This window comes from Asterias rubens, chromosome 13 (assembly GCF_902459465.1).
Source record: "Asterias rubens chromosome 13, eAstRub1.3, whole genome shotgun sequence".
Classification (NCBI taxonomy): Eukaryota; Metazoa; Echinodermata; class Asteroidea; order Forcipulatida; family Asteriidae; genus Asterias; species Asterias rubens.
In genome coordinates, this window is record NC_047074.1 from 7771375 (window position 1) to 7797147 (window position 25773).

A 25773-nucleotide genomic window follows, 5' to 3' on the forward strand; every position below is an offset into this window, starting at 1 on the left:
TAAACAAACGTGCAAAAGTACATGTAATTCTAAGACGTGAGTTTGTACGCTGCGAAAAGGGTTTTTTCTGGCATTTTTCCGGCAATGCCGACCAGGTGTATTAATGCTGGATGTAGCAAAACAACTAAAGATGGGGTCAGTCTTCATCTGTTTCCTGCAGATCCCAAGTATAGGCGGTTTTTCAGCGCTATGCAGCGAACACTTCGATCCGTCGTGCTTCGAATCCGGGATACACCACTCATTTGACATGACGAGAAGAGCCATTCTTAAACACGACGCCGTCTTAACAGTTTTTTTCAGCTAGTGGGAAGTCGAAGAAGGTATCTGAAAGACGTGACGAACCCAGAGGAGCATTTGCTAAACGTGAAATAATTCGGGTAAGTTTGAACTTTGAGGGTATGTTTTTAGCTTTTGCCAAATGACACGTTTTTTTGTTGGTACCGCATGCGATTCACCGTGCGTGCAGGTCCTATGTGACCGTCCGCACATTATTATTATTATTATTATTATTATTTTATTCGCCATAACAGTACAAAACAAAATACATTGACAACATTATACCCCACAATGGGCAAGGGACAACAAAAGCAAATACATACTATGATCCGTAGATCTGTTGCTCCACATCTGGGGTACACAATAACATTAATATAGATTTAACATAATATAGTACACAAAGCAATAATAAAAGCAGAAAATTAAAAACCAATAGAAAATGCTAAATATATATTAAGAATAAAAAATAAATTAAATTAAAAATAAATAAATAAGTAAAAATAACAGATGGGGTAAGGATAAACAATAAAGGTAAATAAATAAATAAATTAAACCTTAAGAGACTTAAAATATTGCACAAGTGATAGGGCTAAAGCAACTATTCAGTAGATTCATGAGATTGACAGACAGAAAATCTAAGTGATTTGAGAAAGCTGTGGAAGGGCAAGAGCAGTAGTGAATTACGAATGTTTTCTGGCAAACTAGACCAAAGTCTGGGAAAAAGATGAGGAGCAGATAAGTGCAGAGCATCGGTTCTAGCATACAGGTGTTTGAAGGTGAGAACATTAGGATATCTATGGTTGACAGAAATGATGTCTGCCACATCGCAGTGAATAAGGTTAAACTTACACTTAATGATAAAATACAAAACAGAAAAATTACGACGAATTGACAGAGACGACCAGTTGAGGGACTTAAGTCTATCGGGGTAGGACATCTCACCCATCCTCTGCCCAAGAATAAACCGAGTAGCACGTTTTTGTGCCCGTTCGAGGGCCTGAGTCTGGAGAGATGTATGAGGGAGCCAAGTTGGCATGCCATATTCTAAAATTGGGGAACTAGGGATTTATAAAGACAGAACTTAGCTGAAACAGAAGAATTGAAAGCAATGGTCTTAATGAGGCCCAATGTTCTATTGACACTTGAGACAACATTTTTAACATGCTTATTCCAAGAGAGCTGAGCATTCAGAGTGACTCCAAGGTATTTGACAGAGGATGTGGGTTGCACAGGAAAACCTGAAAGAGTGTAAACAGGGGGGTCGAGAGAGTGTTTACGGGAAATATGCATGATTTTGGACTTTGTAGGGTTGAACGTCATACCATTGGAAACACTCCAAGTGCTTAGCTCATCGAGGTCATGCTGGAGGGAACTTACATCTAAACAGGAACGGATTTGACGATAAATTAATACATCATCAGCGAAAAGAACACAGTTAGAACTGAGGTTGTAAGATATATCATTGATGAATAAATTAAATAACAGAGGCCCAAGAACACTTCCTTGCGTGCGTGCAGTCTGCTCCGTGGCCGTATTTCTATAATAATACGTAGGCAGACCCACATCTTACAACCCATTTGGTCACTAAAAAGTCGCATAGTTAAATAAAAATAGAAGCAATAGCTTTTGTAAAAACCACTAGGTGTTCAACATGTTCAAGTTTCAATGTACGTATGTGTGTAAAATCGTGTTTAATTTTTTTTTGATGTGCCATGTTCCCAGACGTACAGCGCCCTCTCGGGTCGGGGCCTACTCGTAAATTTGTAAATACAATCAAAACTAATATTTTTAAACCTTAGTTAACTTTTTATTCACATTCCTCTCATAAAAACACATATGACATATCAAGAACTCCAATCCACATCAACCCCGAAACAAGTAGACATAATACGGTGAACCAGCTTCCACGGGGATTGCCATCGTCGGACATGATTTACTAAATTAATTTCGACTGTCAGATACATCAACATCCAAACCAAAATGCTCGGTTTGCTTGTGTGTCAGATCATTGACGCTCTCTTTGACAGAAGCTCATCATTGTTTGCGTTCATCATCTCACCGCGAGGGTCATGAATTCATTCACTACGTACGAGGGACGTGGATTCATAAGTGATAAGTACGTTGCCCTGAAGGGACATCGCATAACGCAAACGTGTGCGCACACGTATGCAATGTCGTGAAACAATTCGCGAATATATGCGCACACGTATACAATATCGTGAATGGGTCATGTTTAAAAACAAAATGTGAGTACATCATCAGCTCCAAGATGGCACAAGGATTATGACTGTGCCATCGGTTCAGCAAAATTATTTGTCTTTATTTGAACCTACTGTTTGGACCGGAATGAACGTCAAAGTGTGGTCATGTTTTTGAATAAAATTTCAAAAATGGGACAACCCTTGTTCCCCTACACACAAGTCTGTGATCGTGTTTTTAGTAGTCAATCCTTCTACATGTCGTTATTGGATTAAACAGCGCTCTCTTGTGGATTAAGCTAAGTGTAGGGGAATTATGCTAGGCTGATCTCAAACTTGAAATCAAGTCTAGACTATCTCTCGGTATATCAGACGGCAGTTTCACTAGCAATTTGGACAGAAATACTTTAAAATAAATAACACAAAACAGTCGATAAAATAGTTAGGTTCCTATCCGTTTAATAGCCGTTTTCTTTCTTTATTGAGCTGATAAGCCAAACATACAGAAGGCTTACTACACAACATAATGTACATGTTTGTATCACCACGCCCGTCTATCAGCGGAACCAGGGGGTAGATTTCACAAAGAGTTGGGGCTAGTTCTAACTGAGGACTAGTCCTAGGAGATGATAAAAACCTAGGGCTAGTCCTAAAAGTTAGGACGAGTAACTCGTCCTAACATCTTGCGTTGGTGCGTTCATTGTGTACGACGGTTGACTTTGAGTTGTAAGACTCTCAATACCACATAATAATTACCAGTCCACTTAGAAGATATGTGTAACCTTGATAGAAACCCATCCTGATGTGGCCCAAGAATTGAATTGACAACAGGATGCCAAGCTCAAAATGTCTAGTAAAGCAGGGGCACAGGTCAGTCTTCCCAAAAGTGAATCCTCTCTTTGTTTCGTATCACCAACCAGCCCCGGTCTCTCTTCCAGCCTCAAGTCAAAGACACACCCACGTATTGCGTCTCAAGCCTCACTCTTCAAGAAGTCGCCGATTTTTGTTTTAACAATAGGCTCTCTGCAACAAGCACCACCAATGCTGTGGTATAAACACACCCCATCATGACAAAAGCCAGGTCGTAGCTTCCAGTCTGGTCGTGTATCAAACCTAAATGTGAAAGACAAAATAAAATATATCACAGTAAGCAATTATATCTTTTAAAGTCACTGGACAGTTTTGCAATTGTCAAAGACCAGTATTCCCAAGATATTAATAAAGTAACAAAACTGTGACAATTTTTTTCCCGATTGGTCATCGAAGTTGTCAGAAATGAACAAAAGCAAAAACAATCTTGATGCACAAATATGTGTGTGCCACTAGAAGCCTGAGGAAGCTTTAGACCCAAAGGTCTTTCTAAGATCTGGATCTGGATATCTGGATCTGGATATTATTATACTCCGATAAAAACGGATACCTGCATCACATCACCAACTCAAGCCAGATTCAAGCCAGATTCAACTATTTCTTTGAGTGAGAAATTACCTGTTACTCAAAAACTATGATAACCCCTGCAATAATGGTTTTTACCAGTGATGTATACTATCAACAGCTCTTCTTTGCTCGACCAAGTAAGTTTAGTGCAAATAAAATATTTTGAGTAATTACCGTGCCCAATGCCTTTGAAGCGTGCTTTTAAAATGGACAGAATAATGCTGATAAAAAGACGTTATTACCTGGGGCAAAACCACTGCAAGAGATAACAATTCCAGCCACCAATTCCATCCAACTGAATGCACACGTAAGTAACTCAGGGCCAATCAACTCCCTCATGTAGACGTCATTCAATGAAGAAATTCCACCATTAGTGAAGTCATAAATTGCCACATTCACTATCGCTAGCCAGTATGAGTTCACCCACGGATCGGTCAATAAAGTTATTGAGCACATTGTAAGTAATATTGCCATGAGAGTTCGTAACTTTAAGACACCTCTGTCAACGAGGGGACCAATCAGAAACTTCGAAGTTAATTTGGCCACTCCTGCAGATATGCAAAATACAATAGCATCTTCAGCACTGAAACCTTTATTGAGTATGTGATCAACGTAAAATACATTCCATAACGTACGTAACAATCTGTTTGATATGGCTATGACAGTTGGTATCCAGAAAGTTTTCTGCAAACAGACGGAGATACCAAAACTACGTTTTATCGTCATTAAAACTTCTTTCATAAGCTGTATTCTGGAAGTTGACTCTTTGTCTCTTCGTAATTTTGATTTCGTTTCTTCACATGAGGGCACTTGTTGATATGACTCTTGGTTCTGCTTTTCTGTTGATGGTTGTCGGAGAAGAGCGCCACATACGACAAGATGTAAACTAATTCCACCAAGCAAAAGCATAGCTCCACGCCATCCGTAGGTATCAAGAAGTAATTGGACTAAAGGAGCCATAAGAATCAATCCCAATGGACTCCCTATCTGTCCAATACCATTGGCCGTAGCATAGTTAGTATTGAAACAACGACCAATCATCGATTTGGACAATATGTTTGCAAAACTTATCCCAGGTCCTGTAAAATAAAAATTTAATGCTGTGTTAAAAGATAAACTGTTATAATAGCAAAACTCCACACACTAAAAGAAATACATTTTGTCGCAGACGTGTAAAATTGTTCGTTTAGTCTCACAACTAAAATTATCAATGCTGCAATTCAGGTATAGTAATTCAGATTTGAGTCATTCTTGCTCATCTTACCGAATCCAAGAGCTAGTATTACGGTGAGTTGAACGATACTCGTTGCGAAGGAGGCAGTAATCACAGATCCCCCGACCATGAATCCACTCGCTACGATCACAGCTCTAGTTCCAAATATAGATTCAAGTGGTGCTGCAAAGATACCTGCAGTTATGTAATAAAAGCAACAAACACTGCTTCAATTTGTGAATCCTCGTTCACACTTACCCGTGTTTCATTATCCCAGCTTCGTCCCGGGTATCATTTTGATTTTCGAACAATTATAGGCTAACAACATCGCAATAATGGCTTAGAAAGATGTTTTAAAAGCAGAATATAATGATCCACACAAGTATCACTCAAAATTGCGTGGTTTTCCGCCAACTAACACGGTCGGCCATTTATGGGAGTCACAAATTTGACTCCCATAAATGGCCGCCGTGTTAGTCGACGAGGTAAAAGGAAAACCGTGCAATTTCGAGGCATGTTTGTGTGGATCATTGTATTCTACTTTCAACTCGACCGATCCAATGCAACGTGTTCCTTTAAACTTCCGTTGAATTTGTACCCATGTTTTGATATTGATTATCAGTTACTCAAAATTTTAACGTTATTGCAATCAAGATTTATATAAAAAAAAATGGCTCGTCAAATAATATCTACAATTTTGGGGGTATTTTATAGCAAAAATCCACACAAATTACATAACCTTGTCAGTTTTTAATTGTTTCACAATCTTAAGCCATCTTGTGGCACAGCTTTGACACCCTGCCTTGAAATCTGCATATTATGACCAATGTCGGTTCAATGCTGGCCCAATGCTGCGCCGTTACAAACGGTTTTTTATACCATTATTTGCCAAAATGGTGTGCCGCTTCGAAACGAGTGTTGGCCCAGAAAAAGTTGTCTATACCATTTTGCCAAAATGGCGTGGCGCTAAAAAAAAAAAAATTGGCCCAGAAAAGATTTTCTATAGTGCAGCTACAAAACCAGTATTGACCTAATATAGGTTTTCTACCATTTTGCCAAAATGGTATGCCGCCAAAAAACCAGTGGACAGATGTCGGAAAGTAAAACTTTCGCTATCTGACGAAAATTCACCCAGCATTTAAACTTGTCAGTTTTTATTAATAAAATAAAAATGCAAAACATATATCAAACATATTAAACTCAAATGATATTACTTTGCAATAAAAAAGTCCATTACAATAAAGTGTAGTTGTCCATGATATAAAAAAAAATATAAAAAAACAAAAAAAACAGCAGCAATGAATAATTAATTTTAAAATGCTATGCAAAAACCAGTAAAATAATAAAGCAGGTATACACTTTAGCACAAAATAATTGTGTGCTATAATTTTTTTTATTAAATTATGGTTTATTTATTTAAAAATGTCATCGCAGCATACCGCTGAATTGCAACTTAATTCAAAGTCTTTAAAAAAAATTACAATAATTATTAACTAGACATTAGGTGTTTGTGCAGAAACACAAAGCTGTTCCGTGGTCTTTTGCTTCGATTGAGGGCTTCAAAGATTATAGTTGGTCTGATTTCAAGAAATACCAGTTGTGGTCTTTGCCCAAAGAGTCTATAACTGAAAAAAAAAAACGAAAATCAGTTGTGTAGTTCTTAAGAATTATGGCCCCACTTCCGGTTGACCCGGAAGTTAAGGTCATTATGGGTCAAGATTACCCCAGGCTTGTCCCCGATGCCCGAGTCTCCCAGCAAACATTGGCTCGAAACTGGCATTTACATTTGAAACATTGGCAATTAATCGGCCCAGTACAGTTGCCATAACTCATCATGTACAGATGCTGGCACTTCTGTTTTAGGCCATTATAGCATGGCACTATTTGGCCCAGAATTGGCCAGCCAATGGCCAGATAATGCAGAAGGTTGGCCAAAATACTTTTTGCACAGTAACAATTGCCAAAACTCACACAGTAGACTAACAGGCCCTATAACGTTCAAGATGATGCTGGCACTTTTGTATTGGGCCAACACAGTTTGCCACTATTGGCCCATAATTGGCCCGTTACTGGCCAGATTGTTCAGTGTGTAATTAGTACGTTAATAAACTAAATATTTTACTAATTGCACCCTCAAACACATACATATCCATGTGACTATTTTAACACAATACAAACAGCCTACAGCCTAATATGCTGTATAATAAGTACCGAGTGATATAATATATAACTAGACATTAGGTGTTTTTGAACAAACACAAAGCTGTTCCGTGTTCTTTTGTTTTGATTATGTGTTAACATTACCAAGGAGTCTATAACTGAAAAAAAGTTTGAAAAATACTGTACAGTGTCTTGAGTTACGGTGCCACTTCATGGGGTCACGGTAACCTAAGGCTAATCTCTAACGCCCAAGGAGTCTGTAACTGAAAAAAGTTTGAAAATCGGTTGTGTAGTTCTTGAGATATGGTGCCACTTCTGGTTGACCCGGAAGTAGAGGTCAACTTGGGGTCATGGATTTTCAAAGTTTATTTTTAATGCCTTAGGAGGATAAAACTGAACAAACAGGATTGAAAATCGGTTGTATAGTACTTGGCGTATGGTCCCACTTCCGGTTCACCCGGACGTAGAGGCCAACATGGGGTCACGAGTTTTCACAGTCAATATTAATGTCAAGGAGTCTGTAAGTGAAAACAAATTGAAAATCGGTTGAGTAGTTCTTGAGATATGGTCCCACTTCCGGTTGACCCGGAAGTAGAGGTCAAATTGAGGTCACGGTTTTTCCATTTTTCTCCTATCCCCAAGGAGTCTTATAACTACAAACAGTCGACATTCTTAAAGAAGAATGTCGTCTTCCTGTGATAATTTATCTCGGAATGTCGACATCCTAAAAGTAGGATGTCGTCTTCCTGTGATTATTTATCTCGGGATGTCGACATCCTAAAAGTAGGATGTCGTCTTGCTGTGATAATTTATCTCGGTATGTCGACATCCTAAACGTCAGTTGTCATCTTCCTGTGATAATTTATCTCGGGAAGTCGACATTCTAAAAGAAGAATGTCGCCTTCCTGTGATAATTTATCTCGGAATGTCGATATCCCAAAAGTAGGATGTCGTCTTGCTTTGCTAATTTATCTCGGGAAGTCGACATCCTAAAATTAGGATGTCGTCTTCCTGTGATAATTAATCCCGAAAGTAGGATTTCTTTTGTTGAAAGGATTTTACTTGTATACGTTTGTTAACTAGTATTACATTTCCAACAATATTTCTAATATTCATGGTCATAAACTACGTTAAACTAAAATAATGGACGAAACAAAATGTCCCACGTAAAACTCCATAAGGTTTGGAACATAATGGTCCCGCAAGTTCAAATACGCGCGAGACTTGCTTAGTCTACACAGAAGGTAATATATAATTTATTACAAGGAAGTGCAATCGTACAATAATAGAAAGCAAAAACTAAAAATCAATGCAAAACACATGTAGGGGATGGAGGGGCCCATAAGAAGCAAACGAGTACGGACCCCCCCCCCTTCTTTTTTCTAACGAAGAAAGCAATGTAAGCAATTCTATTTAGTGGGTGTAATCTTATGTAGCGGCTAAACAATTCAAATTTCCAGGAAGAACAAACACAAAAACAGTTAGCGTAAAATAAAACGTAACCATGTATTTCAATGAAACAGATAAACAAAATACCCAAAATAAATACTAGAGATATTGGGCCCCACAACTCTTGCTGGGAAAAAAACCATGTCGAAATATACCATTGTTATCCATTAGAGACGTTTTGTAGTCACTTTGGTTTGGGAGCGAGGAATCTAGCAAAAACACACGAAAATCCCATGGCTGGGACATCAGTTTATACACCAGACAAATCTATTATATGGATATTCTTTTGAATGTTCTATTTTGTGCATACGGTCCGTTATTCATGGTCCGTTATATCGACAACAGACTTTTATCCTTTTGATCACCATCAGCCCCATGTATAATAAACTTCAACGGCTGACGATTGCACTTTTGGTTTTGTCATTGTTAAACTCCGGTTCCATTGTGTGCTGTCTGTTACCCTCCACACATAGATTTTCTTGTGAATAGTAGCTGTGTATGATTCATGGTTCGCTGAATAATGTGGCAATAACAAACTTTTATCATTTTGAACTGAATGCTTGATTTATTATCTAGAGGTAAATGCATGAGGCCAGTAAGAGTATTGTGCACGTACACCATGTAGTTTTTGTTGAAAACCGTTTGCTAACAGCCATTTATGTTACCCTTTGAAATAAAATCACAAAATTTATATGTTTGCTTGTTGCATAAAATTAAATTGAAGATGATGCCTGAATTGATTTTTACAATCAGAGTTGGACTCTAGACTGACGTGTTGGACTCCTTGAACACTCCAAGTGGTTCAATAGGTAGTGCAATTCCAATACTTATGCTGATGTTCTCATGATGTCAGCATCAACAGGAAGTTCCAACAACTTTGTCCCCTTGTACAATTAAATATGCAAATATGGGTCACGTGGTTAATTAATTACGATTTAAATTTTTTAGGGGGTCGGTGGTTTGATGTTTGATCTAGTACGATTTGATTTCTCAGAACTCTTAACCACCAAATTCTGCGCTTATGATCACCATTTTCCGGTTACTGTGTTTTTCAAACATCATCGTGTCATGCATGCACACAGGTTATGTTTGGCTAACAATTGAGACAAAGAAAGGCAACACTATCGATATAAAGATAAGAATCTAACTTAATTATTACAAAAAGAAATATGTTTTTAGTTTTGGGGGATAAAAATACCCATTAAATTCACACGGAGATTCGAACTCGCAGGTATCAGAAATGTAAGCGCGACTGATGACCACTAGGCCATGAGGCCCAATGCATATTACGAGGGTTTACATGTATATGTATCAACAGAGGGGATTATAATCCGGCGAAATAATTCTCGTGTCATGATTTTGCGACATTGTCACTAAATATGAACTGCTAATGCCTTTAACTATTAAGTACGGTTGAAATGTAGTATTAGATGCCTTTAGGGGTTTTGTCGTCGTCAAAAACCCCTATTCAATTACGCACGTTCGTCCACGGAGGACGTCACCTCGGAGTCTAAATTTGACATTTTTTCACTCATTGCTCAAAAACTACAACACCACAGCAAGTAATATTTTAAGGGAAGCTTTCAACTGTACTTATCTTCAAACTGTTTAAGTTTAGTGTAATTCTGTGGACACCATGGTATGTCGTCGTCGTCAAAAACCGCTATTTAAACACGCACGTTCGTTAAACGGAAACCCTAAGCCTTCGTGTACAAAGCATTGTCCAGAACTCGGTTAGGAAACGAAGAAACAGATACTGCGCTGGTGGTCCAGAACGTATGTAGAAAAACAAGAAAAGGAGACTTGAGTAGACTCCTCTCAAGAAGTCACAACTCATGATAGGTACATACTGAATTGAATTTACCAGAGAGAATGTTTAACAATAACATGGAAGTGACTGCATCCAGTTATGTTCAAACGCGTAGACTCATCTCAAGAAGTCACAACTCATGATAGGTACATACTGTATGGCATTTACCAAAGAGAATATTTAACAATAACATGGAAGCGACTGCATCCAGTTATATTCAAATGAAGATTACGTGGCTAATTAATGAAGATTTTTAATTGTGTTTACATTTAGAGTAAAGCTTATGTTCTAAGCTTCAATTTGGTATATGATTTCACTCTTTTGAAGTTATGGTCTAGAATATTAGGTTTAAAGAAAAAAAACGTGTGCAATTGCTATGGGTTTTAGGCAGAAACAAAGAATAAGAAAAACAAAAAAAATATCGACAGAAACAATACCTGTTAATACGGTAGGTCGGAACAGCTAATAAAAATAATAACAATCTCGACGAAAACAATACCTGTTCCGACGGTAGGTCGGAACAGCTAATTAAACTTCCGTTGAAAAAACAACCTTGTCACACGAAGTTGTGCGCTTTCAGATGCTCGATTTCGAGACCTCAATTTCTAAGTCTGAGATCTCGAAATCAAATTCGTGGAAAATTGCTTCTTTCTCTAAAACTACATTACTTCAGAGGGAGCCGTTTCTCACAATGTTTTATACTATCAAACTCTCCCCATCTATACTCATTACCACAAAATGGTTTTATGCTAATAATTATTTTGAGTAATTACCAATAGTGTCCACTGCCTTTAAAGAAAAAACGTGTTCAAATCTTTTGAGGTTTTAGGTGGAAACAAAGAATAATAATTTAAAAAATTAATAACAATCTCGACGAAAACAGTACCTGTTCCGTAGGTCGGAACAGCTAAAAAGCTTTAATAGAAGATAATTTATGCAAAAGAAATCACAAAACAAAGTCCTGGCAGAAATTTTCAAATAATTGATCGGGTTTCATATCGATTGTCAATCAGTTTGGGGACACCATTGGAAACAAAACGTTGATACACTGCTGTTGGAGTTGGTTTGCTTGTTTGATTGTTTTTTTTTTTTTTTTTGCAAACCGACAAAGCTTTCAAATGGAAAACGATGGAGTTGTGTTGAAATGTTGCGCAGTTATATGTTGGAATTAGGTCAGCGGTCAGATGTTTCGTCGACAACCATTAATTTTATAACAAGAATCATACTACGCCAAATGAGTCGGCGATATGACCAAGTTAAGTATGTCTGGTCATAAAATAAATTAAATGTGATTAGATTTGCTTGTTAGTTTTAGGACATGTTTGATCGTCAGAATCATCGCTAATGCTGACGTTTTGGCTCAATGTTTGATTACGTTGTCCTGATATTGGTTCAATGTTTTAACATACATGGGCAAGACATTGGCCCAATGTTGAGCCAATGTCTACGTTGGGCCAACGTTCGGCCAACTTTTGCATTGGCCCAACATAAGGCCGATGAGCAAAAGTACGTTGGGCCAATGTTGACAGCCAATGTTGGTCCAATGAAAGTTTTCCGTTGGCCCAACGTTGGTTCTTGTTGTGATGCTATCTGGGTTTCTAGACTCCCAAAATTTCAATGGATTCACTGAGATCAATCCTTAACTGGTGGACACTTTTGGTTATTGTCAAAGACCAGTCTTCTCACTTGATGTTGTATCTCAACATTATGCATAAAATAACTTACATATGAAGTTTGATCTCAATTGGTTGTCGTCGAAGGTGCGAGAAAACACACCTTGTCACACGAAGTTGTGTGCTTGCAAATGCTTGATTTCGTGACCTCAAATTCTAATTTTGAGGTCTCGAAATCAAATCCGTGGAAAATAACTTATGGAAAATGTTACAGCTCCCCGTTACTCGTTACCAAGTAAGTTTTTAAGCTAATGATTATTTAGAGTAATTACTAATAGTGTCCACTGCCTAAGTTTATACAAGTAAACCTTACCAGTTAGGTAGATGGAGTCACCGACTATTACCATCAACCAGCCCGTCAGCCACGTCTCGGTTGTAAATTGCTCCGTAAGAGTTGGCAGCATGATGCCTAGACCCTTAAGAATTCCTGTCCACATCAACCATGAAACTAGTAGACATAATACGGCGAACCAGCTTCCACGGGGATTGCCATCGTCGGACATGATTTACTAAATTAATTTCGACTGTCAGATACATCAACATCCAAACCAAAATGCTCGGTTTGCCTGTGTGTGCGATCATTGACGCTCTCTTTGACAAAAGCTCATCATTGTTTGCGTTCATCATCTCACTGCGAGGGTCATGAATTCATTCACTACGTACGAGGGACGTGGATTCATAAGTGATAAGTGTCACATTCACACATGCATACAGACAGGACTAGCGCCCTCTAGAGTCTAACCCCTACTCATGTACCTTTCCATCAAGATGGCAGCCAAGTGTTAACGTGATTAAAACTACCAAAGTTCATGATACAAGCTGAGTCCCTCTCTCTCTCTAAATGCCAGCAGGAGGCATTACATGGTGGCAGCGGTAAACTGAAGAGTTATGTGAGTAGCAAAACAAAGTCATCATATCAATAAAAGTGTGATTTTCTTGCCGTTTTTGCTCACGTAAACAAAACGTTGAAAACAGTACTGAGAACTTCAATTATACTATACTGTGTAATACAATACATTACGATGGCGTTCAGCTCTGCAGTCTCAGCCCCCCCAGATGGACTGGGAAGCGCCAGATATTGTGGCAACGTTCTCCAGGTTCAAACAAAAGTGTGAACTAATGTTTTGCAGCGTACTAAAATCAGCAAATGATGAAGAGAGAGCAAGTTATCTCCTCCTATGGGTAGGAGAACAAGGTTTAGATAAATACAATAGCTGGACCTTTGAAGAAGAGGAAGACAGAAAAAAGCCAGATAAGCTACTGTCCCGCTTCCAGAAACACTTGGAACCAAGGTCAAACCATCGTATCTACCGATACAAATTGCAAGACATGCGACAGAACGTCGATGAGGCAGCTGATGATTTTGTAACAAAGATGAAAGCCATAGCTGTAAAATGCAAATACAGAGACGACAAAGAAATGGAAGATCGTCTTGTTGACCAGTTGATCTGGGGTTCGTCACACAAAGACGTACAAAAAGTGCTGATAGGAAAGGACGAGAAACTAACGCTAAATGATGCCATCGACGTTGCTCGAAGCCATGAAGCAACTATAAATCAACTCAAGTCCCTACCAGAAACAAGCCGCAACTCAAACACAGCCGGCAAGACTGAACAGTCCATAAACGCATCACGCACAACCAGATCCAAACAGCCAGGAAAAGGAAACAAACCGCCTACATGCTACAATTGCGGCCGGGTGCACGATCTAAAACCAAAGAGCAACTGCCCCGCCTATGGTAGTACTTGCCGAAACTGTGGGAAAGAGAACCACTGGCAATCAGTATGCAGATCTGGGAAACCCCCAAAACGCAAACCTCCCCACAAATCTCCACGCAGACGAGTGCATTACCTTGACGAAGAGGAAATTATTGATGAATACCTCACCATTGGCACCATAGAAGTCAGCAGTATTGGTTCATTCGACGACACGAGAGATGAAGTTTTTGCAAAGTTACGCATAAACCAGAAAGGCAGAAAACCAATCATGCTCCGGTGCAAAGTAGACACTGGTGCTCAGAGTAACCTTCTGCCAGTCCATCTTTTCCGCATCATTTTTCCAGAGAAATTGGACAGTAACGGAAATCCAGAGCCCAGCACGCTGGAAACAAGTAAAATGGCACTCACTGCATATGGCGGATCCAAAATCAAGCAACTGGGCACAGTGAAAATTCCCTGCATGTACAATGACACAAAGCACAACTGCGTTTTCTACGTCACTGATGCAGCGGGCCCAGCAATCCTTGGCCTAAAGACATGCCAAGCCCTGAACTTGATCACATTACACTGTGCAGTGGAAACAACAACTGTGGTGGAAAATGAGCAAACAAATAATCCTGTCCAACTTCAACAGGAAAAGCTCACGAAAGATACATGCAGCGGTCAACGCGTTCACTTCGCTGACCCATCGGTGACGAGAACTGAATCACCAACACCACATCGTTCTCCAAAATACATCCAAAGAAATACACCACTTCTCGAGAGGCCGAATATCGGGAGTAAATCTGACCTCCTCGAAATGTATCCCGATTGTTTCGATGGCACTGTTGGCTGTTTTGAGAACTTTAAATACCACATCACTCTCGATCCGGAAGCCAGACCGGTTATACACCCACCACGTAGGGTTCCCTTGGAGATCAGAGATAAACTCAAGGGAGAGTTAGATGAGATGGAATCCAAAGCGATTATCATGAAAGTTTCCAAGCCAACAAACTGGGTTAACTCACTAGTGATACGTGAGAAAGCAAACGGCCGACTGCGCCTATGTCTAGATCCCAAGGACCTCAACCGAGCCATCAAAAGAGATCACTACCCTGTGCCTACTCTCGAAGAAATCACACCTAAGCTATCCGGTGCTAAAATGTTTAGCAAGCTTGATGCCAGAAACGGCTATTGGAATGTCGAACTAGATGAACAATCTACGTACCTCACCACATTCAACACCCCTTTTGGCCGATACCGATTCTTGAGAATGCCCTTTGGTCTCAGGATGAGTCAGGATGTCTTTCAACAAAAGATAGACGAAACCTATCGTGGCTGTGAAGGCACTGTGGGCATCGCTGACGATATACAAGTATTCGGCAAAAGCGCAAGAGACCATGACATACACCTTCATGAAGCTATGGAACACACCAGACGTGCAGGGATCAAGTTGAATGCCGAAAAATGCATCATCAAAACGACTGAATGTAGTTTCTTCGGACTGATATACTCACCCGATGGAGTGAGGCCCAACCCAGATAAAGTAAAGGCGGTTGAAATGATGCAGCCCCCAGGTGATAGGAAACAACTGCAAACCTTCCTAGGGCTGGTCAACTACATGGGCCCATTCATCCCTCAATTAGCTTAACACTCCGCATCACTGCGGACACTCCTTCGTGAAGATGTTGAGTATATCTGGTCTCCATCACACACAAAAGTGTTCAACTCCATCAAAGCTCTGATAGCATCAGACACCACACTCGCTTACTACGACCAAAAGCAGCCTGTAATACTGCAAGTTGACGCATCAACCAGAGGACTAGGAGCAACCCTAGTACAAAAAGGTCGTCCGATAGCATTTGCATCAAAAGCTCTCACACCAGCAGAGACACGATATGCAAACATAGAGCGAGAATTACTAGCAGTCCTATACGGATGTGAGAAGTTTCATACTTACCTGTACGGTAGAAGATTTCTCGTGGAAAGTGACCACCGCCCACTCCAGCATATCCACAAGAAAAACTTAATGCAGGCCCCACCACGACTACAGCGTATACTTCTGCGTCTACAGGCTTACGATATAGAAATACGCTACAAGCCTGGTAAAGAGATGGTCGTTGCGGATGCACTCTCACGACTCTCCCCAGTGGAAAAGCATGAGATACCAGAGATGAAAGTCCGTATACACCATGTCGTGAGCGTGACACCAACAAAGTTGGAGCTGATAAGGCAAGAGACAGCCACAGACATGACCCTCCAGCTGCTGAAACAACAAGTCACAGACGGCTGGCCTGACAGCATCAAGAAAATACAATGCTCCATCAGACCATACTGGTCAGTCCGAGATGACGTAGCCATAGAAGACGGCACAGTCCTGGTTGGCAGTAGAATCGTGATTCCAAATTCTCTGCGACAGAACATACTACAACAGATCCACAGCGGTCACCAGGGCATCGACAAGTGCAAGCTGCGTGCAAAATCTTGTGTCTACTGGCCAGGTATATACAAAGACATTGACAATATGGTGACAAATTGCCATGCATGCCAGAAATACCAGCGTTCTCAACAGCGTGAACCAATGATCAGTATGGAAGTTCCACCACGTCCATGGCACACCCTTGGAGCTGACCTCTTCCACCACGACAAGGTCTGGTACCTGATTATCGCGGATTATTACTCCAAATTTCCGTTTATCCGCAAACTTGACAACCTCACTGCAAGCACCATCACAAGAGTTTCACGTGTGCTTTTTGCCGAACAAGGCATCCCAGAGGTTATCGTATGTGACAATGGCACGCAGTTCACCTCTTCCCAATTCCGAGCCCTAGCACAGCAGTACGGTTTTCGGATCCAAACTTCTTCACCCTACTACCCAGAGGTCATGGATTCATTGAAAGACATATCCAAACAGTGAAGAGAATCCTCACCAAATGCCGAGAGTCAGGGGACGATCCCAACTTAGCCCTCCTAACTCTCCGTGCAACTCCACTCAAGTCAAACCTTGCATCCCCTGCTGAGCTACTGAACAGAAGAAAGTACAAGACGACACTACCTTCAGTACACCACCCCCCACCAGATCGTGACGATGTGCGAGATATACTGCAGGCAGACCAGTCTTCGCAAACGCAATACTACAACAGACGCTCTACCAGTACCCCTATCCAAGAACTCCTCAACGACCAACCCATCTACATCCAAAATCCGATTAACAAAACCTGGAGCCAAGGTAGAGTTATGAGCAAATCAACTACTCCTAGATCCTACAATGTGGAAACGGAAAGTGGAAGTCAGCTCAGACGAAACAGGATTCATCTGCGACCAGCTCCCCTGAGTTCTACCAAACCAACTCCTGTTCGCAATGCTCCTTCACAACCCCAGAGCAGACCGCTTTCTAGCCGCCCCTCAGGAACACCGACAGTGACGCGATCAGGCAGGAGAGTGAACAAGCCAAACAGACTTGATTTGTAACAACATACCATCATGTTACTAAACACAACAAATAAACACACAATCAGACACACAGTCATACAATAAAGAACAGTTTAATTTGTAAGTTTAATCAACCTAGACTCCTTTAAACAGAACAATGTTTCTCCGGAGGACTGAACTTTTTAAGGAAAAACTGGACTAATGAACATTTGATTTAAAAGATTTGAGATTAATCTTCATTTCCATTGTATTAATCTTTAAAGAAAAGGGGATGTCACATTCACACATGCATACAGACAGGACTAGCGCCCTCTAGAGTCTAACCCCTACTCATGTACCTTTCCATCAAGATGGCAGCCAAGTGTTAACGTGATTAAAACTACCAAAGTTCATGATACAAGCTGAGTCCCTCTCTCTCTCTAAATGCCAGCAGGAGGCATTACAATAAGTATCATGCCCTGAAGGGACATCGCATAACGCAAACGTGTGCGCACACGTATGCAATGTCGTGAAACAATTCGCGAATATATGCGCACACGTATACAATATCGTGAATGGGTCATGTTTAAAAACATAATGTGAGTACATCATCAGCTCCAAGATGGCACAAGGATTATGACTGTGCCATCGGTTCAGCAAAATTATTTGTCTTTATTTGAACCTCCTGTTTGGACCGGAATGAACGTCAAAGTGTGGTCATGTTTTTGAATAAAATTTCAAAAATGGGACAACCCTTGTTCCCCTACACACAAGTCTGTGATCGTGTTTTTAGTAGTCAATCCTTCTACATGTCGTTATTGGATTAAACAGCGCCCTCTTGTGGATAAAGCTAAGTGTAGGGGAATTATGCTAGGCTGATCTCAAACTTGAAATCAAGTCTAGACTATCTCTCGGTATATCAGACGGCAGTTTCACTAGCAATTTGGACAGAAATACTTTAAAATAAATAACACAAAACAGTCGATAAAATAGTTTGGTTCCTATCCGTTTAATAGCCGTTTTCTTTCTTTATTGAGCTGATAAGCCAAACATACAGAAGGCTTACTACACAACATAATGTCCATGTTTGTATCACCACGCCCGTCTATCAGCGGAACCAGGGGGTAGATTTCACAAAGAGTTGGGGCTAGTTCTAACTGAGGACTAGTCCTAGGAGATGATAAAAACCTAGGGCTAGTCCTAAAAGTTAGGACGAGTAACTCGTCCTAATTCGAGATAAAAGTAGTCTTAACTCTTTGTGAAATCCCCCCTGACATCTTACTATCCATCAATACCATGCTGCCACCTACTCCTATAGGGCTGAAACAGGGTTACCCCTTTTACAGTCCATACGGATGAAGGCTTGGGTATCATTAGCCAGTTACCAGTCATTTACATTTAACTGTTACCAGGCCCATTTGCCAAGATGAAACAGTACAGTATTGTCTTTGAAGAGGCTGTGTGGTGAGGATTACATGTAAGTTTGTCACAAGTTTTGGGGAGTCAACAAATGTCCTTCAACAAAGTCTTGGGTCATGGGTTTGAAGGTAGAGGTTGGTTGGAAGCTCTCCTAAAGGCAGAACTTGCCACCATTGGCACTGTGTAATCCCTCTTGAAGGCATTCCATGTCTCCTATACCCAACATGCCCTCCATGTTCACTCGCTTGAACTGAAACTACTTGCGTTGCTGCGTTCATTGTGTACGACGGTTGACTTTGAGTTGTAAGACTCTCAATACAACATAATTATTGTCAGTCCACTTAGAAGATATGTGTAACCTTGATAGAAACCCATCCTGATGTAGCCCAAGAATTGAATTGAAAACAGGATGCCAAGCTCAAAATGTCTAGTAAAGGAGGGGCATAGGTCAGTCTTCCCAAAAGTGAATCCTCTCATTGTTTCGTATCACCAACCAGCCCCGGTCTCTCTTCCAGCCTCAAGTCAAAGACACACCCACGTATTGCGTCTCAAGCCTCACTCTTCAAGAAGTCGCCGATTTTTTTTTTAACAATAGGCTCTCTGCAACAAGCACCACCAATGCTCTGGTAGAAACACGCCCCATCATGACAAAAGCCAAGTCGTAGCTTCCAGTCTGGTCGTGTATCAAACCTAAATGTGAAAGACCAGCAGTATTCCCAAGATATTAATAAAGTAACAAAACTGTGACATTTTTTTTCCCGATTGGTCATCGAAGTTGTCAGAAATGAACAAAAGCAAAAACAATCTTGATGCACAAATATGTGTGTGCCGATAGAAGCCTGAGGAAGCTTTAGACCTAAAGGTCTTTCTAAGATCTGGATCTGGATATCTGGATCTGGATATTATTATACTCCGATTAAAACGGATACCTGCATCACATCACCAACTCAAGCCAGATTCAAGCCAGATTCAACTATTTCTTTTAGTGATAAATCACCTGTTACTCCAAAACTATGATACCCCTGCAATAATGGTTTTTCACAACGGTGTATACTATCAACAGCTCTTCTTTGCTCGTTACCAAGTAAGTTTAATGCAAACAAAATATTTTGAGTAATTACCGTGCCCAATGCATTTGAAGCGTGCTTTTAAAATGGACAGAAGAATGCTGATAAAAATGCATTATTACCTGGGAAAAAACCACTGCAAGAGACAACTATTCCAGCCACCAATTCCATCCAACTGAATGCACACGTAAGTAACTCAGGGCCAATCAACTCCCTCGTGTAGACGTCAACTAATGAAGAAACTCCACCATTAGAAAAGTGATAAATTGCCACATTCACTATCGCTAGCCAGTAATGAGTTCACCCACGGATCGGTCAATAAAGTTATTGCGCACAATGTAAGTAGTGTTGCCATAAAATTTCGTAACTTTAAGACACCTCTGTCAACGAGGGGACCAATCAGAAACTTTGAAGTTAATTTTGCCACTCCTGCAGCTATGCAAAAAACAATAGCATCCTCAGCACTGAAACCTTTACTGAGTAAGTGATCGACGTAGTACACACTCCATAACGTACTTATCAATCGGTTGGATGTGGCTATGACAGTTGGTATCCAGAAAGTTTTCTGCAAACAGACGGAGATACCAAAACTACGTTTTATCGTCATTAAAACTTCTTTCAAAAGTTGTATTCTGGAGGTTGCCTCTTTGTCTCGACGTAGTTTTGATTTCGTGTCTTCACAAGAGGGCACATATTGATATGACTCTTGGTTCTGCTTTTCTGCTAAAGGTTGTCGGAGAAGAGCGTCGCATACGGCAAGATGAAAACCAACTGCACCAAGCAAAAGCATAGCTCCACGCCACCCGTACGTGTCAAGAAGTAATTGGACTAAATGAGCCATGAGAATCAATCCTAATGGACTCCCTGTCTGTCCAATACCATTGGCCGTAGCATAGTTAATCTTGAAACAACGACCAATCATCGATTTTGACAATATGTTTGCAAAACTTATCCCAGGTCCTGTGAAAGAAAAGTGGAAAGCTATATTGTAAAACAAACTCTTTATCTAATGAAACTCCTTTCAACAAATGGAAGAGCCTATATTTATAAATAAATTTGTTCGTAAACTAACTCACATTATTAGTCTAAACAAAAAGTATATACCAATGCTGCAATGCAGGGATGGTATATATAATATAGTGGAATTCAGATTTGAGTCATTATGTGGTCATATATGTGTTCATTGCTATTATTACCGAATCCAAAAGCTAGTATTACGGTGAGTTGAACGACACTCGTTGCGAAGGAGGCAGCAATCACAGATCCCCCAACCATGAATCCACTCGCTACGATCACAGCTCTGGTTCCAAATATAGATTCAAACGGTGCTGCAAAGATACCTGCAGTTATATAATACAAGCAAACAAACCTGCTTCAATTTGTGTTACTTTACCAGACATTCCTCTTTCGTAGCTAATTTATTGGAGATTCCACAACTATCAACGCAGCCCGAAAGAGCACAAACGGCGTCTACTCGTAAATGTTATGGCACTGCCATTGTCGGGGTTGAGGCTGGCAGATTTGAAGCAGATTTGCACAAAATATTTTATGTTAAGGCACCAAGGTCTAAAACTAGGAGACTATAACCAAATTCTCCAACGATTGATGCTACTTGCTTCAATTTGTTGCGTGTATACTATATCAAGCAGTGTTTTGAGAAATGGTCACTGTTCCATACCTGAGCTTCCTGATATGTTGGGATGGGAATATGGTGATTCAGAACCACAGCCCATAATATAGACTAGCGGGATGCCGCGCTTCGCGCGGCACCCCGCTAGATGAGGAGGATTCTAGTATACAAATGTTGTAAAAGGTAATGTGGGGGCAAGGGAGGTATTCTTACAGGTAATAATAATTCAGTTACACTTGGCAAAATGTACATCCTGAGTCCCGCCCAAACTGCTTTCATTATAGTTACGAACTTTGTGAAACATTTGCCTTGTTATTTTGAGGGTCTGTACGTCCAGTTTGGTTAATTTATATAGAGATGGGCCAATCGGACAATGTATAACACGCTGAATTAGGAATCAGCAGTGATATTTGGTTCCCTTAGCAACAAATCCATAGTCACCGTTAGCCACGGATTTGAGTGGTCTAAGTCTGGTCTGGTCTCCCCCTCATCAATTATCACCGCTGCTAATAGCTAGAGGAGAAATCCGACTAAAAAGGCTTGTATGAAAGTGGTACCCTCTTTTAAAACAAACTCATAATCACAGCCACTAATAGCCGCGGAGTTTATCTGACTGAAAAGGAAGCTTCGAAGAAGTTCTGGTATACAGCAGATAAAAAAAAACGCGCCAGTTGGTATGGACTTTAACGACAAAGTCAATTTCTGCAAAATTGTATTGAAAATAATAATATTTAATGATTGGTTGCTATAACTGTTGAATGATTTTTGCTTTGTTTCCAATGACGTGTACACGATTTTAGAATCTAAGGCCCCATTCGTCGTGATTTATTGAGCGTACGTCCAACGACGCATACAAAGTTGTCTGAGCACCAAATAAAACGAGTTTTCGGAACATGCTGTGCAACATCTTATATACTATTTTTACCACCGCTTTTGGGAGTAACAGAGCGTCGGCCTCATTAATTTTTAGTTTGTTATCATATCAATTAATTTTCATGTAAACTTTCTGGTCAACATCCTCCGGGGCGCGCGCCCCGCGTGACGAAGTCCCCTGATAAAACATCCAATTTTATATGTTATCATAATTATCTGTGGAACCCTATACAAAGTAATAGAAACGGTAATTTTATTGGTATTTAATAACTACTCCTACATTCTCTCACTTAATTCACTTTCAGAAAACATTTGCCTAGTTATTTTGAGGGTTTGTATGCCAGCTACCCCTACATCCTCTCACTTAATTCACTTTCAGAAAACATTTGCCTTGTTGTTTTAAGGGTTTGTAGGCCAGTATGGTTATTTTTTGTGGAGAAATTCGTAAAAAATACCCGATTCAGCTGCACATGAGGGCTCTTTCGATAACAAAACCTGACGGCCGATTGCTTAATACAAAACGGATTTGGCAAAACCTACATCCTGAGTCCGGACCAAACTGCGTTCTAACAATTTTGTTGCTTCAGAACTTTGAATGGAATGTTCGTTTACAGCTTAAAAACAGCCGTTGATGTTTCACAAAGTTCGTAACTATGAAAGCATACTATTCTTAAACGGTGATTTCATGTACTCTTTTGTAGGTTTAACTGGCAAAACCTGTACAATGTATATGAAAAGAATCAGTAATGTATTTACTTTCTTTTTGAAAATGTTTCAATTTTGCGTGTATACGTTCTGTGTGTGGGGGATGACGTATGGACTGTACGACTAATGGTGCAGAGTTAAATGGAACAAATAAAGTTTCACAACAATGGGTTGCTGTTTGATGCGTTTAAAAAATGCTGGAAAGTTGGGTAGGCCTACATGAGTGACTTAAATTGTAACAAACACATATGTAACAGATGCATGTATTAAAGTCTAATGTTTTTAATTTAACACGCGAAATTAAACCCCCCTGTACAAAATGGTATATACACAATCCCATTTACCCCTCTGCGAAACATCAATGAGTCACTCTGGAATGTTAATGGGAGTCCGAGGTTGCCACCCACTTCAAACCTAAAGAGGTGGCTCTGTGTGTAGCCTACAGCTCCCCCCTTAGTCCAACAGGTGGCCCATATCAAAACCAGACAACCACACGTTAGGAGATATCGCTCGTGACTCCAGCCAATCAGACAACTCGTAAGAGGGAGTTCGGTTCAGGGTTTTGTAGACTTGCAACCCGACGTATGTATAATGACACAACCGTGTTGGATTCCACAAGGATGCCATGCCACTGGACCTTCTAATTTTCAGTCCAAGATGGCGCGGGTTACGCTTTTAATAGATATAGATTGTATTGAGTCAAATCCCTCAAAGTTATATGGACATTATTTTGTATTCATGTCAGACGCATGGATTTCAATGCAAAGCAACGTACATTTCATCGACAGATTGATGATCAAATAATTTGTTTGAATTATTGTCCTAGTCAACCAAAAGATGGGCTTTTGTGAGTGACACCAATATTGACCCTTTGGCCTGTTTTAGCATCAAGTAGCAGTTCGGGGTCGTAAGCAGCCTAAACATTGAGCATTGATTCATGACATGTTATAAAATTCATTGGTAGCCATTCTAGCTGATTTGCATGAAAGCACATTTTGCTATACCAGCAAATTAGCATCATTTGGCTTATCGATGATCCGTTACCCTTCTTGTAAAATGAATTAAAAGCTTATTTCTGTAAACATATTATATTGATTCGGTTGCAAACTACTGCTCAAAATTGTCCCTACACAAATTGTATTCACTGTCATTGAGGAAGTCAATATGAAATAAATGTCTTATTGAATTGAATTGAATTGAATTGAATTCATTTATCATGTTTGCTCGCATAGCTACAGAGACAAAACAAAATGTGAAAAACAAAATTCTGTAACGGCGGCCATTAGTTTGAATAGTTATGAGTGTTGTTTACCACGAATCACTTTAGAAATGTCTCAATCCTTTTCCATCATTTTCTAAGAACTTCGACACAAAGATAGAGACACCTAAATTTGTCATATTGACTGCCTAGTTACAGAAATATTGGAGAAGATTTTGTTTTCGTAATGACGGCCACTATAATTTGCATATTTATGACCACTAGTTACTTCAGAAATGATAATAATCGTATTCAGTGACCTTCAACAACTAGATACAGGCGCATCACTTCTTTTGCCTTCCATGTTACAAAGATTTTGCTAAAAAGGGGCTAAAGAAAGGTCAAAAATTGGAAAATCAGCAGCTAACTTTGAAATACGCAATTAGATTGTAAACATTTCGCTTGGTAACCCGATTTTGCGGATTCAGCACACCCCGAATGCAATGTTTTGTTTGACTACACGCTGGCCACGGGGTCAACAGTGAAGGGAAACGGGAAAGCGCCCATACCTAAATGGGTGTATGCGATGGTCAACGTGTGGTACGAAAAAAAAAATTGCACCCCAAATGCCACAAAAACCTTATAAAGGTTTTCATAACATTAAAATGGTTACATGGACATTATTTTGTATTCATGTCAGACGCATGGATTTCAATGCAAAGCAATGTGTACATTTCATCGACAGATTGATGATCAAATAATTTGTTTGAATTATTGTCCTAGTCAACCAAAAGATGGGCTTTTGTGAGTGACACCAATATTGACCCTTTGGCCTGTTTTAGCATCAAGTAGCAGTTCGGGGTCGTAAGCAGCCTAAACATTGAGCATTGATTCATGACATGTTATAAAATTCATTGGTAGCCATTCTAGCTGATTTGCATGAAAGCACATTTTGCTATACCAGCAAATTAGCATCATTTTGGCTTATCGATGATCCGTTACCCTTCTTGTAAAATGAATTAAAAGCTTATTTCTGTAAACATATTATATTGATTCGGTTGCAAACTACTGTTCAAAATTGTCCCTACACAAATTGTATTCACTGTCATTGAGGAAGTCAATATGAAATAAATGTCTTATTGAATTGAATTGAATTGAATTGAATTCATTTATCATGTTTGCTCGCTTAGCTACAGAGACAAAACAAAATGTGAAAAACAAAATTCTGTAACGGCGGCCATTAGTTTGAATAGTTATGAGTGTTGTTTACCACGAATCACTTTAGAAATGTCTCTATCCTTTTCCATCATTTTCTAAGAACTTCGACACAAAGATAGAGACACCTAAATTTGTCATATTGACTGCCTAGTTACAGAAATATTGGAGAAGATTTTGTTTTCGTAATGACGGCCACTATAATTTGCATATTTATGACCACTAGTTACTTCAGAAATGATAATAATCGTATTCAGTGACCTTCAATAACTAGATACAGGCGCATCACTTCTTTTGCCTTCCATGTTACAAAGATTTTGCTAAAAAGGGGCTAAAGAAAGG

General features: G+C 39.8%; 1 protein-coding gene across 1 annotated transcript; it reads right to left on the reverse strand.

Annotated features, from left to right (window-relative positions):
- Positions 1-4290: 4290 nt before the first annotated feature.
- LOC117298687 (monocarboxylate transporter 3-like) lies at positions 4291-12719 on the reverse strand. Its single transcript, XM_033782006.1, has 4 exons — positions 12530-12719; positions 5176-5319; positions 4533-4990; positions 4291-4410 (listed from the first exon to the last, which is right to left on the reverse strand). Exons 1-4 carry the CDS (start codon positions 12717-12719, stop codon positions 4291-4293), a joined length of 912 nt encoding a protein of 303 aa, XP_033637897.1.
- Between the last annotated feature and the right edge of the window lie 13054 nt (positions 12720-25773).